Source organism: Papaver somniferum, chromosome 5, assembly GCF_003573695.1.
Source record: "Papaver somniferum cultivar HN1 chromosome 5, ASM357369v1, whole genome shotgun sequence".
Lineage (NCBI taxonomy): Eukaryota > Viridiplantae > Streptophyta > Magnoliopsida > Ranunculales > Papaveraceae > Papaver > Papaver somniferum.
The window spans coordinates 109,125,419-109,142,027 of NC_039362.1; the positions used below are offsets into that span (position 1 = coordinate 109,125,419).

Below are 16,609 nucleotides of genomic sequence, written 5' to 3' on the forward strand. Positions count from 1 at the left end.
TTGTATTGTCTCGATCTTGTATCCATAGTCAATCACGCAAGTTATCTTGTTGTCGTATTGTCTCGATCTCGTATCCATAGACGATGACACGAAGTGTCAACCGATTCTTTGTATTGTCTCGACTCAGTCCATAAACAATCACTTTCGGAGAAAGGTCCTATAGGTGGAAAAGTTTTAGATTGAGGTATATTTGGGTACCCTCGTCTTTTCAATTGGTATCAGAGCAGGCAAACACGAAAAGATCTAACAATCTGTGTTTGGTACGATCCAACCTATAAGAATGAACTCGAATTCTCATGAATCGACTTCAATTAACGTACCGCCAAGATTTGATGGAACAAACTATCCATGGTGGAAATATGCTATGAGATCTTTTCTTCAATCATGAGATTTTCTACATGGCTATTAGTCGTCGATGGTTATAATCGCCCGAAAGTAGAAAATTCGGAAACTGAGTTTAAACGCTTAGTGGATTTTTCATACGAAGAAAAGGCTTTTGCTAAGCAGAATTCAGATGGTTTGAATGTTATTATACATGTTGTAAGTCGTGATCCACAAAATCATGTATCAACATGTGAAACTTCGAAAGAAGCTTGTGATAATCTTCATATCATATTCGAAGGAAACACATCAGAGAAAGAAGCTAGACTTCAAACTCTTACGTCCGATTGGGAAAACCTTCGAATGGATGACAACAACACTTTTGAAGAGTTTCATATTAAACTCTCTGAGATAAATAATGCTTCTTTCTCACTTGGAAAGACTATTTCTGAAAAAGATATACTATGCAAAATTCTCAGATCGTTGCCATCTAGATATGAATCTAAGAAGCATGCAATCATAGAAGCAAATGATCTTTCAACACTCTCACGAAGCACACTCGTTGGAAAGTTGAAGATCTTTGATCATGAATTACAGTCTATTCAAACTAAAGGAATTGCTTTTAAAGCTGCGAAAATTCCAAAAGCTCCGATGGAGAAAAATAGACAGATGGATGATTCAGATGAACAGATTGCAGAAAATTCTGATGATGAAATTGAACAATCATTATCATTGATTATTAGACAATTTCGAGATATCTTAAAGAAAAGAAATTAGAGATTCATAAAGGATACTCATCGATCTTCTCGTTCACATGATCGAGTTCCTGTCAAAAAGGATCAGGAAGAAGATGATGAATATCAGCCTCAGTGCTTTAAGTGTAAAGGTTTCGATCATATAGCAAAAGACTGTCCCAATCTTAAGAAATACACTGGAAGCAAGGCTCTGGCTGTAACTCTAGATGAGACCTCTGATTCATATGATTCTAAAGAAGTGGAAACAATTAATATTGCATTAGTTTTCAATCTTATTCCTTCCTCCTCCATTAGTGATTTAACCATTTTAAGAATGGACATGTCTTCCGATGTTACTAAATCATCTAATGGTAAAGGGAAAAATAAGATAAGATGCAAAAACTGTCTCAAAAACAAAATTGCTAAAAGTTGCATATGCAACTCCAGTCAATCTCAAGATACTTCGTTAGTTCGAGGTAACAAAAAGATCTCATGCGATACTAGATCAAGGACACTCTAGTTGTTCAAAATTCCATCACTCCACAAAATTCTGGGATTCGTAATAGAACTAAGCCGTTACGAATCCGGGTTGTAACGGACTCGCCTGTTCAAAAGTGGGTGTTATATTTTTTTCGTAACGGCAATGCAGCCATTACGAATTTTAGGTTGTAACGGCGTTTGTAACAGCTCATTGCCTTTACGAAGTTACACGTAGTAACAGCTTTTGACCGTTCTAATTTTTTGTAACAGCATGGTCTTAACAGGCTTGAGCCGTACTACGTCGCACATTGGTAACGTGCGCAAGCCGTTCTTCGTGGCAGGTTGAAACAGATGGAAGCCGTTACGAATCTTTTTCGTAACAGAAAAAAATTTACTGTCAGTCAATACTGACTAAATTTGACCAGGTCAAGGCTGACTGGCAGTTCATTTTCTGTCGAAAATGAGCCGGAATTCCAAATATCCTGCATAATCCTTTCAATCCGTTCATCATCCAAATTCAATAATAGTGTCTTCAGTCAATTCACATCAATACTCATTCAATTCATATCAATACACATTCGATTCATATCAAAAAAAGAAAACAAATTCTAAGTACCAAAAAATTTCTAAGGGAATACTTAGAAACTTCCTAAGTTTAGTTCATTCTCACTTATATCACTATAAGTCCATTCCTATGCCCTAAGGGAATACAAATTTTGTGTAGTACAAAGATCATAAACATATTCTGTAACTAAGAAAACTGTATACCTAATCCCAGCAACTTCGCGCAAACACTTCCACACCTAATTACTTCCTGCAAACAACAATACCTTACATTAGTATTCAGAGAAGTGTAAATGTGCATGATGGAAGGACAAAGCCCATGGAACACAAGGCTCGTGTGGCAACTAAACTCCTAAATGTTTGTCAAAATTGTGTAACCACTAACCACATACCTTGGTTTGTAGTAGACAGTAAACATGGTCCCTGTTGAAACAGCATGCCACGCAGTTGAAGAAGGTGTCTTCTCGGCTGACCTGTATTTCAAGGCAAGTTAGTGCCATACACAAACAAGGAATAAAATATTTAAAGTAAAAATAACGAATTCTGCAGTCATCTCATAAGGAAGAAAACATCAAGCATGCATGTGTTGTTGTTAACAGCAGCAACAACAACAAAACCAACTAAAAAACATAGGATACCCAAGTTCAACAACCAATGGTTACGCATGGAAGATGTCATCATTGCCTACACAAGTCTCTACTAGAACCACGTGCTCAAGGAATTTCAATAAAACAGTTCAGTTTTCTATTATCAACTTTCATGCTTCGAAAATATAATGCATAAGTTCAGCTCAAGCCTCCGAGGGAATACATAGAAACTTCATACGTTCAGTTCATTCTCACTTAGCTCAGTACAAGTTCAGCTGAAACACTACATAAAATCAATGAAAGCATATATCAAATTTGCTTACTTCAGGAAGATCTTGTATTGCATCCCCAAGCAGTAATGCATTCATCAAATTTGAAGGAAACCGAGTCCAGATGAACCTGATTGGTTATGCATCATAAGATAAAACAAGATTTAGTGTTAGAAGAACACAATGACAAACGGTTCAGAGTAAAAGGTATCTCAGTTCTTCAATATATACATACCCATGAAAAGGCGATTAACTAACTCATCAGTCAGGCCATTCATGCTTGAATGAAATGATCCGGTCATAGACATGATATTTACTGACATGTCATTAGGGACATGGTAATGGTCCTTTACTAACACCATGCAGGAACCATTTACTAGTGCACCAGTTCACATACCAATATCAGTCAATACTTTATATAGTACAATCTAGGCCCCATCCATACATTCTAAACTGTTGCCTTTAAAGTGCTAGTATGTACAACATTCCAATTTGGCGTATAAGTTTTCAAGATTGGAACTGTAAAAACTTAAAAAAAATAGCATGTACCTGTCTTTGATGCTAGCATTAGGCTGCATCATCTCTTGCTTGCAGGTGATGTAAGCACCACATCCTGCAGAAACTTTGTTGAGATAGATGAAGAAAGTGATATGAAAAATAGAGACTGCATATAGGATCACCAAGAACAGAAAAGCTAATTGCATACACAAAACCATTGGACAAGTATAGAAGGATCACCTGACAAGTATTGAAAGAAAACAACTCCCAAAAAAAAGTGCTCTCAGCTTGAAAGTTACTAGGACACCTCACTCGACCCATATATAGAATTCGCCTTGGCCCGTTTCTTTTCCAACTATAGAAGGATCACCTGGCACTAAAAGGAAGTCAAAGTGAGCAAACTTGCCCAGTGGATACTCATAAAAATTTAAGAGCGATCACCGAAAATTAAATTCCATTTCCACACACAACAAGCATTAACAAGCTGATTTGAGCACTACAGCTTTATAAAATTAAATTAGAACTAATTTGAAACCCAAGAGGGTCAAAATCGCTGATCTGACAGTATAAAAATACCCTAAAACACTATTTTTCATACATAATTGTTATCTTAACTATCGAATTACACCTAATTAAAACGATCCATCAACAAAAATCATCTCACCCATCAACTAAAACTGGTTGTAAACAGTTTTCCAATGAAAAGAAATCACCATCACTAACTAATAATAATAAAGAACAAAAGAAATTAAGAATCAAAATCAAATCGATAATTACCTATCCTAACCAACTCTTCCTTTCCCCTTTTCTCTAACAGTAACTCTCTTCTCTTATTTTTCCTTCTATAAATGATAGTGAAACAAGCTCCTTACGCATCAGTTAGGTGTCACTTGATCTAGGTAGGTGTTGGAATATATTCATTTTCAAACTTATCAACAAAAGAAGTGGAACAACCTAATTTTAGTTTTAGTCTAAAACGTCTACAGCATAGCACTTTCCTACGGGAACCAATTAAGTTATTAAGGCCACCTAGCTACTATGATAAAATTTTATATAAGCCCAAATCATATGATCTAGCTAGAAAAATTCTATTAACTTAAATAAAAACGAAATGGATTAATTAATAGCCTAGCATCAATTTTGTGGCACTACAGACGTGATAATCATGAGCATGAGCATATATTCTGCGACATTTAGCCACTAGGCTTGTCTCATGGTTGGCTACAGAACAAGAATACATTACCATCAAAATATGTACAAGGAAATAAATCAAAATCAAACAGCAGGAGCAAGAACAAGAATACATTACCATCAAATTATGTCTTCAACCTAAGTAGCTATTCAGAGATATAAACAAACACTAGGTCAAGAACAAGAATACTCACTGGTGCAGGACCGTGAAATCCCACATTGTTATCCCACAGTAACTCATAATCATCCTCATCTAAGACATAATTCACTGCAACCCAAATCAACACTTCAGCTTCTTCATAACAAAATTAGGACAAACTACCAATCCACCTCCATCATTACAGCTGCAACCCACACGTGTTCTATCTGAGAAACATTTTATAGGTCACACATTGAAATTTCTACTGCAATTTATATAAAACTTTTAATCTATAAAGTAAAAATCAAATTGAAAAAGACAGAATCAAAATCAAAAATAGTGCAAAAAGAGTATGAGAATCAGAGTCACCACCTTGAGATTCAGATAAGAGTAACACTGCTAGACGATTCCTAGCTACCAAAGGATTTTTCTGCAATTAAACAAAAAAGTTACTCACAATCTCAAAAAAATCTGAAAACAAAAATGAAAAAATCCGAGATGTAAAGGAGATTTACTCACTTTGTTGGAAGAATCAGAGATGATATGATGATTTTGGTTCTCATCTTTAACACGAAAACACCCAAAGAAAAAACCCATAATTGTTTTCTTCACCGATTCAAGGATGAACCCTAAATCAAACTCATTGCATAACATCTATGGACGATTCTAAATCTTGAGCTAATCTAAGCTAAGGGTTGATTTGATTTTTGAAACCCTAGCTTTCTCCTGACGAGATTTTGCAGAGAAAATGAAAGCTCCACCACTCTCACCTGAAAATTGAAAACCAAAAGAAACCCTAAAAATCGAAAAAACAGATTAAAAAACGCTTACTATTGTTTCATCGATTCATTAGGGTTCGATCATTGAAGATTGAAAAACACTCACTAGGGTTCAATTATTAAACAGATTCAAGAGATTTCACTAGGGTTTCATCTGCTGCGAGGAAGAGAAGAGAGGCAGAAGAGGAGAGAAAATAATGAAACTCGATATCGATTTCACTAGGGTTATGTCCTCAAAATCACGCATGTGATTGACACACGCATGGGAGGAAATATCCTCTGGTGTTATACATCTTGGGTGGAATTATAATAGTACGCGTGTTAATGGCACACACAAACTCAGGGTGTTACGACCTGGTGTGACCAAACGTGTGACTGACACGCTTATAAAAACTTCGTATCGGCTTATCTCTGTTACGAATTTTAAAACTTAGTAACGACTTTCTGTTACGAATATTTTGTAACGGCCATTTGTAACGGGAATTGTGTAACGGCGACAAATCCGTTACGAATTCCTGTTACGAATCCGGGAATTTGGTGTAGTGCATAATGAGAGAAAATCTCATAGTAATACCACCTGATCGGTGTTAGAATTCTTTCCTCACCACGTATGCCAAATATTGTGTGAGGAAGAAGAAAGATCAAGGCACTTACGTGTAGATTATGGGAATAAAATCTAGTAATTCAAAATATTTGAGATATTTGTATTTATAGGAATATTATATTTTCGGTAGTATGAAAATTATAAAAAGATCCTTCTCTTTCTTTGGTCATTCCTTGTCCGAACTATGAGTCTGGATCCAATGTCTTTTCTTGAGAAGATGCTAGATCAGAAAAATCACTTTAAGAATAAGTCTGCATCTTCTCTTTATATAGAGAAATCAAAGAGCAAAATCAAAAAGAGAGATTGGCTTAGCAAGAAGGAAAGAGAGAATATTAAAAAGACGAGGGCACCCAAATATACCTCAATCTAAAACTTTTACACCTATAAGTCCTTTCTCGAAAGTGATTGTCTATGGACTGAGTCGAGACAATACAACAAATCGGTTCACACTTTGTGTGATCGTCTATGGATACGAGATCGAGAAAACACGACAACAAGATAACTTGTGTGATTTACTATGGATAAAAGATCAAGACAATACAACAACGAAGTATGATTACTTGATAATAGGTTCGGACGAAGCACAATAGCATTGCTATCAAGTAATTAGGAATAAACATTTGTGTATTTTACTTCTAAATATAATAAAAACAATTATAATTGCTGAAATAGAAAAGTAAAACACAATAAGATTTTGTTAACGAGGAAACCGCAAATGCAGAAAAAACCCCCGGACCTTGTCCAGAATTGAAAACTCTCAGGATTAATCCGCTATACAAAATCTAACCAACTTCGTATAGTTGAGATCAAGCAACTAAACCTATAGTTCACCTAGTTCCGTTTGTATCCATGCACCTCCAACTTGCAATAAGTCACGCACTTGGAACAACTCCTTTGGTTCGTATTCCAAACAGTAAAGGAACAACAAATCTGTTCGGTTACAACTCTTCTCAAACAACGTGATATGAGTTTGAAAAAAGGATCTTCCGTATATCCCAATAAACTCCTTTGTCGGGTTCTTAGATCAATCTATCAACAACTACCAAGGTAATTGTTATGAAAATGCGGGGGTCTAACAACCACACCCAACAATTCGTTTGGCAATCTGAGAGGACTTACTCCAATATACTTCTAGAGAATCAACAAGACAGTCAGACTCAATCTAGAGTAAAGTATATCAAAGAGCTTAATATCTCTAACTCTTAATTCAATCCGCAATCAACAAATAGAAATCTGCGAGCCCGATTGAATATAAGAGGAGTTACTTGAACGGTACCAAAGACCAATGTTCAAGTGTTAATCAATGTAAATCAATAGCCAAAGGTTGGATATTCTAACTGATTGCTCTTAATGCACAACCTGTGATATTTTAATTATATAACAAAATATAATGCGTAAAAGAAATAATACAGACACCAGAATTTTGTTAATGAGAAAACCACAAATGCAGAAAAACCCCGGGACCTAGTCCAGATTGAACACCACACTGTATTAAGCCGCTACAGACTCTAGCCTACTACCAATTAACTTCGGACTCGACTGTAGTTGAACCCTAATCAATCTCACACTGATTCAAGGTACAGTTGCGTTCCTTACGTCTCTGATCCCAGCAGGATACTACACACTTGATTCCCTTAGTTGATCTCACCGAAAACCAAGAGTTGCTACAAACAAAATTCGAAAACTTGATAAACAAATTTGTCTCACACAGAAAAGTCTATAGATTGGATAAATCTGTCTCCCACAAAAATACCCAAGAGTTTTTGTTCCGTCTTTTGATAAATCAAGGTGAACAGGAACCAATTGATAAACCGGACTTATATTCCCGAAGAACAGCATAGTATTATCAATCACCTCAAAATAATCTTAATCGACTAGCGAAACAAGATATTGTGGAATCACAAACGATGAGACGAAGATGTTTGTGATTACTTTTATCTTGCCTATCAGAGAAATTAATCTTGAGTCAATTATTTCAATTGTACTCAATACGATAGAATCGGGCAAGATCATAATACGCAACTACAAAGAAAATAGTTGGGCCTGGCTTCACAATCCCAATGAAGTCTTTGAAGTCGTTAACCTACATGGTCTTGATAGAAACCTAAGGTTAAAGGAGAATAGACTCTAGTTTATGCAACTAGTAACACACAAGAGGTGTGGGGATTAGGTTTCCCAGTTGCTAGAGTTTCTCTTTTGTATAGTTTTCAAATCAGGGTTTGTAATCCAAGTTACGTTGGTAACAAAGCATTCAATATTCACCGTTAGATGAAAAACCTAATTCAACCAAGATAATATCTTTCAACCGTTAGATCGAACTTAGCTTGTTACATACAAATAAAATGTATCCCCATTTAGGTTTATGTAACCGTACCTAAACGTGTACACCATGTCGGTTCACAAATAGTTAATCGAGGTTAGCCATATGATTACTTTCATATCAACCTTATTCATCTTAACCATAACTAGTTCAAATGACTCAAATGAAACTAGTTAAAGAGTTGTTCAATTGATATATTCTCATAGAATTATACAAGAACACAATTGAAGCAAAATCGATTTGATTCACTCGAATCAATCATGAACATTGTAGCCACGGTTTGCAAAGATTGCATTCCTTATTATATAAATGTTTATGTTCATGTTTAAAACCGATTTTAGAACTTTAACCTTCAAGTATGCAAACGGGTACACATACTTGAAATACCCGGACTAAGATTGAGTTACGCCAGTATGCAAACGGGTACACAAACTTCAAATCCCAGCAAAAATTCTCGGAAATGAACCTGTACACCAGTACGCAAACGGGTACGCATACTTAGGTTCCCGGATTTCTCAAACCAACAGGTACGCAAACGGGTGCGCATACTATGGTTCCCGGACATGGATTACATATGTGCATGAGTGCACAACATGACATATCCAATAATGGTTAAGTGTTATAAACTCTTCTTTCAATCATTGAAACGTTCTTAGAGGATGAAAATAGCCGTTGTTCACACACTATTATCATCAAAGCAATTTTCAAGTTATTGAAATAATTATTACGAAACATTCCAAGACAACACCAAATGATTGTATCACACAAACCATATAAGATGTTACTTGGAAATTTTCACATGATATAAGATGAACTTGGTCGAAGCGAAAGCTTGCCAACACATATTTCGAGAAATATGTAAGTGAGTTAAACTCGGCTCGAAATCTCAAATGTGTATATAGAAACTATATCGTAATACGACTTATGTCTCAATATAGGAGATATAGTATAAATAAACTTTTCTGTTGGGAATATATATTTAAAACATAAATTGAATTTTCAATAAAATATTTTTAATAGCAATTAAGTTTTTCATAAAAGAAAAATTTATTTTGTTAACATTAATTTTGACCGTTACATATTTGTGGTTTTTAATGGTGTTAACTCCACCATAATAACATTTTTAATAACATGTAAATGTTTTGAAACTCTTGACCATAAATCAGAAGTTTTGGTTGGAAAAACAAAATGAGAGACGAATGTTCTTTAATGTTTTAGTTTTTTGATGAAAAGAATTGGGAGAGTTGTAGAAGCCTTTTTCTTATGTGGGAGTTTTCTATTATGTCGCTTGAGTTTATTAGAAAATGAATTTTTGTGAGAAAGAAAAACAAGTGTGTAATCATCCTTAGTTTTTCTAAAGAGTTTCTGAGCAAGAATGAAGTGTAAAAGTTTCACATCTTCTCAACGTGCAAGAGCGATTGTGTAATAGATTGATCTCGGCTGTTTTATCCTGGGGATGACGCGCAATTGAAGAACTGCTTGCACAATCTTGGGCAGAGCCGCGAAACGTCTTAAAGAAAGCGACCTAGTCCGCGGCTCAGCCATAACATTGTTTTGTTTGTATTTTCGTGATTGTTTTGCAGGCATAATTCATCAATTGTTCCAACAATTTTAAGACGTTTATTCTGCCACAGATATAAAAGGAAAACGATTGCTGAAACGCGATAAGTATCTTTGTTTTATTTCATTTTATAAAACTATAGTCGGTATAATTTTTCTTTGACGATTGAAAATGATGCTTGAGATTTTAGGTAACCTGATACCTAGGGTTAATTTTATGTTATGGACTAGGATTGTAAAATGGTTGATATCCTTTCATGAATTTTTAGCATAGAAAAATATTGTTGAACCTACACGGACATTTTTGACATGTTATAGAGTTTTATGTTCATCTCTTTAACGAAAACGAATTGGGTCTTGAAATTTTAACCGAGTATATTAGACATCATGAGGATAATCCCTGTAAACTTTCAGAATTTTTGGATCCAAAAAAGTATTTTTAAAGTATTTTAGAAAACTGCACAATGTATATGAAAAAATTCTGATGGGCAGAAATTTAATCTTGATTGAATTCACTTTTCCTTTGTGTAGAAAATTTGAATCCGTGTGTTACACCAAACTTATATATCAGGAACCTATCTTCAAAACCCATTTTGAAATTTCCTATTTTGATATTTAGTTTGAGAGATTTGGTAATTTCAGAATCGTTGTGTATGTTTGTCCAAAATAGTAGACGTGATACTTGAGATTAGAGATGTAAGAAAGTATATTAAAAATCATGTTTTGATTTTATACCTCATACTCTTGTTTTGGTAATGAAAAAGAATATCATTGATAGCAATCAAACTAATGCACCCCATATGTTTGATAATATGCTTAATAGAAAGTTATAAGTATGTATATGATGTTATAACTATATAACTTTGAAACTTTGTTTGACAATTAAGAGAAACTTGGAGTACTATATTAGTTGATTTTCATGTAATTATGTAAGTGCATACCTTACTTATTTTCTTCAAATGCTCACATGTACATGATTGTGACAGGTGAAAATTCACTTAAGCAAGTTTTTATTTTCCAATGAAATAAAAATTGCGGGAGATTAATCGATGTGAGGAGCAATGGGGTTGCTGATTTCTTTGTTGGTGCACAAAGAATGGATAATGGTTTATAACCAATGAAGCTTTAAAAGCAATTGAGGTATGTTTAATGAACTATTTGTAGTTATTGTAGTGATCAAATAATGGCATTCTAAATTGAATAAATTGATTGTTCAATCTTAGAATAAATTTTAGGGAAACAAGATATTGAGAATTATTGTGTAAGACAATAAAAATGTGACTCATATAAGTTTGGAACTTATGAGATGGAATTTTATATGACCCCAAAATCGAAATAATTAGAAACCTAGTCAAAACTAATGTGAATATAGTATTGTCTCACCAAGAAATGAATATAGTATTAATTATGAATTTATTTGCTATTCTTGCACGGCATTTCAAGGATATCAAATGTTATTAACAACGCTTTTCAAGCTAAGTTAATGTGAATTGTGGATACGGTGAGAGGTTGGTATATATTAGTGTTTTACACCATGTTTGTTTTGATAGGTTATGGTTCAAAAGTTGAACCAAATCGTTTGAAAGAAAGTGGTGTTGAGATATACTCACATCACTAGGATTTTCGGTATTGGTACGATCTCAAAGTTTATTTTGGGTAGAACAATCTTGTTAAAGATGTTCATACTTCCGAAATGAGAAAGAATTCTAGTTTCCGCCTATCTTCTTATTAACAAGATTGATATTAGAAATTTTTTGAATTTGATCATTGCCTGACTACAAATGATATGTTATGGATAAAATGTTTGAATATAATATTATAATTTTATCATAACATGAATTGAATTTTGAATATATGAAATATGAGTTTTTATCATGCTTTTAAGAAATCAATGAGTTAGTGATGAATATGAGCATGTTATATTTTCTTATAAACTTGTTGAATTTTTTGAGTAACATGTAACCTTGCCTAACTCATAAAAGCATGTCATTTTCAAATCTTACGCAACTTGCAATGATATTGGATGAAATAAAATATTTGACAATTTTATAAAGATGCTTCGAGTAACTTGTCTTGATATCAAATATGATTTTTGAGTAGTGAATAGCCAATGTTGCTTTTAAGAAAATTGTTTGAATTTTTTCTCTATATTGTGCAAAAGGTTTTGGGTTTAGCTCATAGATTTATTAGTTTGTCACAATTTTTGGGATCTTTGGTTATTGTTTTGAAATTCTTGTTTAAGTTAAAAAAATAGTGGGGGTTCCATACCCTATGTTTTACCAACTTTGATTTAAAATTACAAAAACTAGAAAAATGAAGGTGGCAAGTAATTCACTAAGAATGAACCTAGAAAAGCATATATACTGAGACTAAATTTTAGTCATAAATATTTTATAATTTGGAAAATAACTTCTTATAGAGAGTAACTTTGTTCTTCAAAAAATTAAATCTTTGGCGTAAAGTTTTTATGAGCTTATTGCTTTTAGACAAGCAAACAAAAAATTGTTGACTCTTGCATTCATGTCGCTAAGTAACTTACATGCTTGTTTTGTTGATGTTGTTTCTACGATGTATTATTTGTTATAGTCATAAGTAGAAATATATACTTTTGTGTAAGTTAAAGATGAGAATCTATGTAAACCAAGTGTAGTTCTACAATAAAAGAAAGCATATAAGTTAGATATGTTATCATTTATATTCTGAAAACAACTTTAAAAATAATTTATGATTCATCCGAATGATTTCAGAATTGATAAAAGTGAAATGCACAATACTCTTTGTTTTGTATGCATAAGTGATTTGCTGAATTTTTGTTCTATCTTATAGAATGAAAATGAAATTGAGAACATGCTTAGTTTACTATTTCACATGAAAGACTTGAGTGAAGATGTGTATGTTTTTGAAATGAATTTTTTCTTTCTTTGAATCTATTTCATTTCAGTGAAAATAAATTTTTTAAAAGAGATAGAAATATATATAGTGTGACTGTAAATTAGTTTTCACTCATTTGGTTCAGTGCTAATGCTTTTGAGATTGTGTGTGATTGCACTAGACATGAGTATGGTAGATCAGTATGCTTCTTTTCTACGTGATTTACTATATATATACAAGTATTTTTTGTAGTGGGGGTGTAATATATTGCTTCCATAGTGGGGGTTTAAATTCAGATTTACCAATCCTAGTATGGAAAATTGGTAAAATATTGAGAAGGTTATGAGGTGTTTCAAACACATCTTACGCCTAGAAATACACTATCTAAATGGTTACCGCAATCCTTTAAGGATATTGCGAAGCTGATTGGACATCCTTTCAGTTGAATCCTTTAAGGGATGGAGCGATTCGATCCTCTAATAGATAGAGGAACAGACATATTAATCTAATGTGATAGTACCGCGGCCATTGCATGAATTGAAAACGTAACGACAACTATAAGAGTTGATTTTATGAGAATATGGATTATATAGTGTCTAAGAAGAGTTTCCATTAGTCCTTTGACGAAATGATTGATAAGAAGATCTGAATACATCTTAGGGATGAGGTTGATGCCAATTGAGATTGAGTCATCTGTGATGGATACTCAACCTAGAAATAGGTTCAAAGGGACTAGATGAAATCATAGGTGATAGCATCATTGAGATTGAGTTATTTATGATGCGGTTACCAACCTATAACTCAAGATATCAAAAGTATGTTCAAAAGGGTAACCCTTACATATGGAGTGAGATCCCAAAATATAGGTTCAAATGGGACACCGAGTCATAAATAATATGGAAATGCGAGAATCATGCTTTTTGAAGAATTCATCCCACGACATGATATCCTGAAGCGAGAGCAAGGCTGAGTTCACTTTTTAATTTTTAATTTTTAAACTCTTAATGATGTTTATATCTCTATTTAGAGTGGGGTATTTTCAGGAGTACTCTTGATAAATTCACCTATGTGAATGTGAAAGTGTGGCCGCTTTCTATGAGAATATGGGCAGTTCTCTAGATCATTCATAAAACTGGGATACAAGCACATGGACGTAATGTGCTGGCTTTAGACTTTACACTAGTATAGTCATGTGTGTTAAGCAATATTTTTATCTCATAGAGTTCAAGACTTATGTTCACTCTATGGTCATATTTTAAGAGAGCCTATTAACACTACATAAAGGTTCAAGTCGTGAGACACTTTGCTTATGCACAACTCTGTACGTTTGCTCAATGTTTTAAGAATATAAGTGGGGGATTGTTGGGAATATATATTTAAAATATAAATTGAATTCCCAATAAAAATGTTTTTAATAGCAATTAAGGTTTTCATAAAAGAAAAGTTATTTTTGTTAACATTAATTTTGACGGTTACATATTTGTGGTTTTTAATGGTGTTAACTCCACCATAATAACATTTTTTAATAACATTTAAATGTTTTGAAACTCTTGACTATAAATCAGAAGTTTTTGTTGGAAAAACAAAATGAGAGATGAATGTTCTTTAATGTCTTAGTTTTTTGATGAAAAGAATTGAGAGAGTTGTAGAAGCCTTTTTCTTATGTGAGAGTTTTCTATAATGTCGCTTGAGTTTATTAGAAAATGAATTTTTGTGAGAAAGAAAAACAAGTGTGTGATCATCCTTAGTTTTTCTAAAGAGTTTCTGAGCAAGAATGAAGTGTAGAAGTTTCACATCCTCTCAACGTGCAAGAGCGATTGTGTAAGAGATTGATCTCAGCTGTTTTATCCTGGGACGACGCGCAATTGAAGAACTGCTTGCACAATCTTGGGCAGAGCCGCGAAACGTCTTAAAGAAAGCGACCTAGTCCGCGACTCAGCCATAACATTGTTTTGTTTGTTTTTTCGTGATTGTTTTGCAGGCATAATTCAGCAATTGTTCCAACACTTTTCAAGTGATAGATGAGTTTAAGTCTCCACATACCTTTTGTCGATGATGTTCCACAAGCTCCCCTTAGTAGTTCTTCGTCTTCAAATGATGAACGCCGTGAAAACTAAGCTCAACTACACAATCTATGTCCTAGTCCAAGACATCTATAAATAGGCTAGAAATCAAGACTTATAGTTTTGGTCACTAACATTGACAAACATGCTTGAGATAGCAACGCATGCGAGTTCGACCAAGCAGTGCTCTAACAATCTCCCCCTTTGTCAATTTTAGTGACAAAACTACCAATACATATGGATTACAAAATAAATAAAAATTTGTATCTTCTCAACCAAATGCTTGATCTCATTGGCATCTTCAACACGACTCGAAAAATTCGTCACTTCCAAGTACTCCATGGTTCTAAACGTGTTCAACTCAACATCATAGTTGTTGAAGATTCGCAGCGATTACAATGATAAAACATATTCTCTCAATCATTGTAATACAATGTCATAGTATTATTATACAACATCAAAGTTCAATTGTATCACAACTTTGACAACAATACTATGGTGATATGTATCACTCCCCCTTAGTCTATACTTCATCTCAACATGAAAACTACTCCCCATTACATAATGATCCGTAAACCATATGTATTTGTAGTATGAAACTACACATTAATTCTCCCCCTTTTTGTCGATATAAATTGGCAAAGGTACGAAAACTAGTGGGATCCTCATGAAATTTTCATAGAGATACTTCATGACCAAAAGAGAATAGCATACCAACTTATTTAGATGCAATCATAAAGCCGAACCTAAATGTATTCTTTAAAGAGTTTATAAAGATACAAGATAACCCCTATAATATTCCATAGCCACACTCCCCACAAATATTTGGCAATTAAGCACAAGTTCAAAAAGAACTCTCCCCCATAAAATGTCATTCCCGAAAGAACAACAAAGGCGACCTTGCTTTTACAAGAAAAGAAGGATTTCTTTGGACAACCAAATCACATGAAACCATGAATTTGTATAAAATAAATAAATCTCAATTCAATTGGCCATGCTCTACATAAGAGAACTTACGGAGCAACACAATATGTGCACAAAAATGTGGATCGGAGATCGACCAATACGGCGGAATACACAAGGATTCATTCTATTTTCCATCACTATTTGCACAATGCCATACAATAGACATAATCCTTGTAAACAAAAGTTTTATCCTTTCTTCCATCAAATAATGACATAAAAGGCTTTAACTTTTGTAAGTCAAAAGTTCATTCTATTTTTATCAATACTTTCACACCGACATAATAGAGATTACTTTTGAACAAGTTGGGACAGTCACAGGTTCACGGACGTAAACAACATATCCCATAACAATTTGCAATATATAAAATCATAAAGATTAAAATTGCAAAAAGCATCCTCCAAAAACTTAGAATTTAAATAAATAAATCTAAAAAACATGAAGATGAAAACGTTGGACATAGCTAGGTGTACTCATAATAATGGCTATTCCAAACCCTGGTTATTCTTATAAAAATACAAGAAATAAATTCTCATAAGAAGATTCCTAGACAAAATAAATCAAGACAAAACGAACTTATAAGACCAATCATGATCACAAGCACTAATCAGAGTTCAGGTACGGAAGCTTCACTTGTCTTCAAGCTTGTGACATACTGTATCAAC

The 16,609-nt window shown here is 33.7% G+C and overlaps 1 protein-coding gene across 1 annotated transcript; it reads right to left on the bottom strand.

Moving 5' to 3' along the window:
• Window positions 1–2,071: 2,071 nt before the first annotated feature.
• LOC113279440 lies at window positions 2,072–5,380 on the bottom strand. Its single transcript, XM_026528137.1, has 6 exons — window positions 5,303–5,380; window positions 5,156–5,213; window positions 3,505–3,619; window positions 3,010–3,085; window positions 2,492–2,572; window positions 2,072–2,349 (listed from the first exon to the last, which is right to left on the bottom strand). Exons 1-6 carry the CDS (start codon window positions 5,378–5,380, stop codon window positions 2,287–2,289), a joined length of 471 nt encoding a protein of 156 aa, XP_026383922.1. The 3' UTR covers window positions 2,072–2,286.
• Window positions 5,381–16,609: the final 11,229 nt, after the last annotated feature.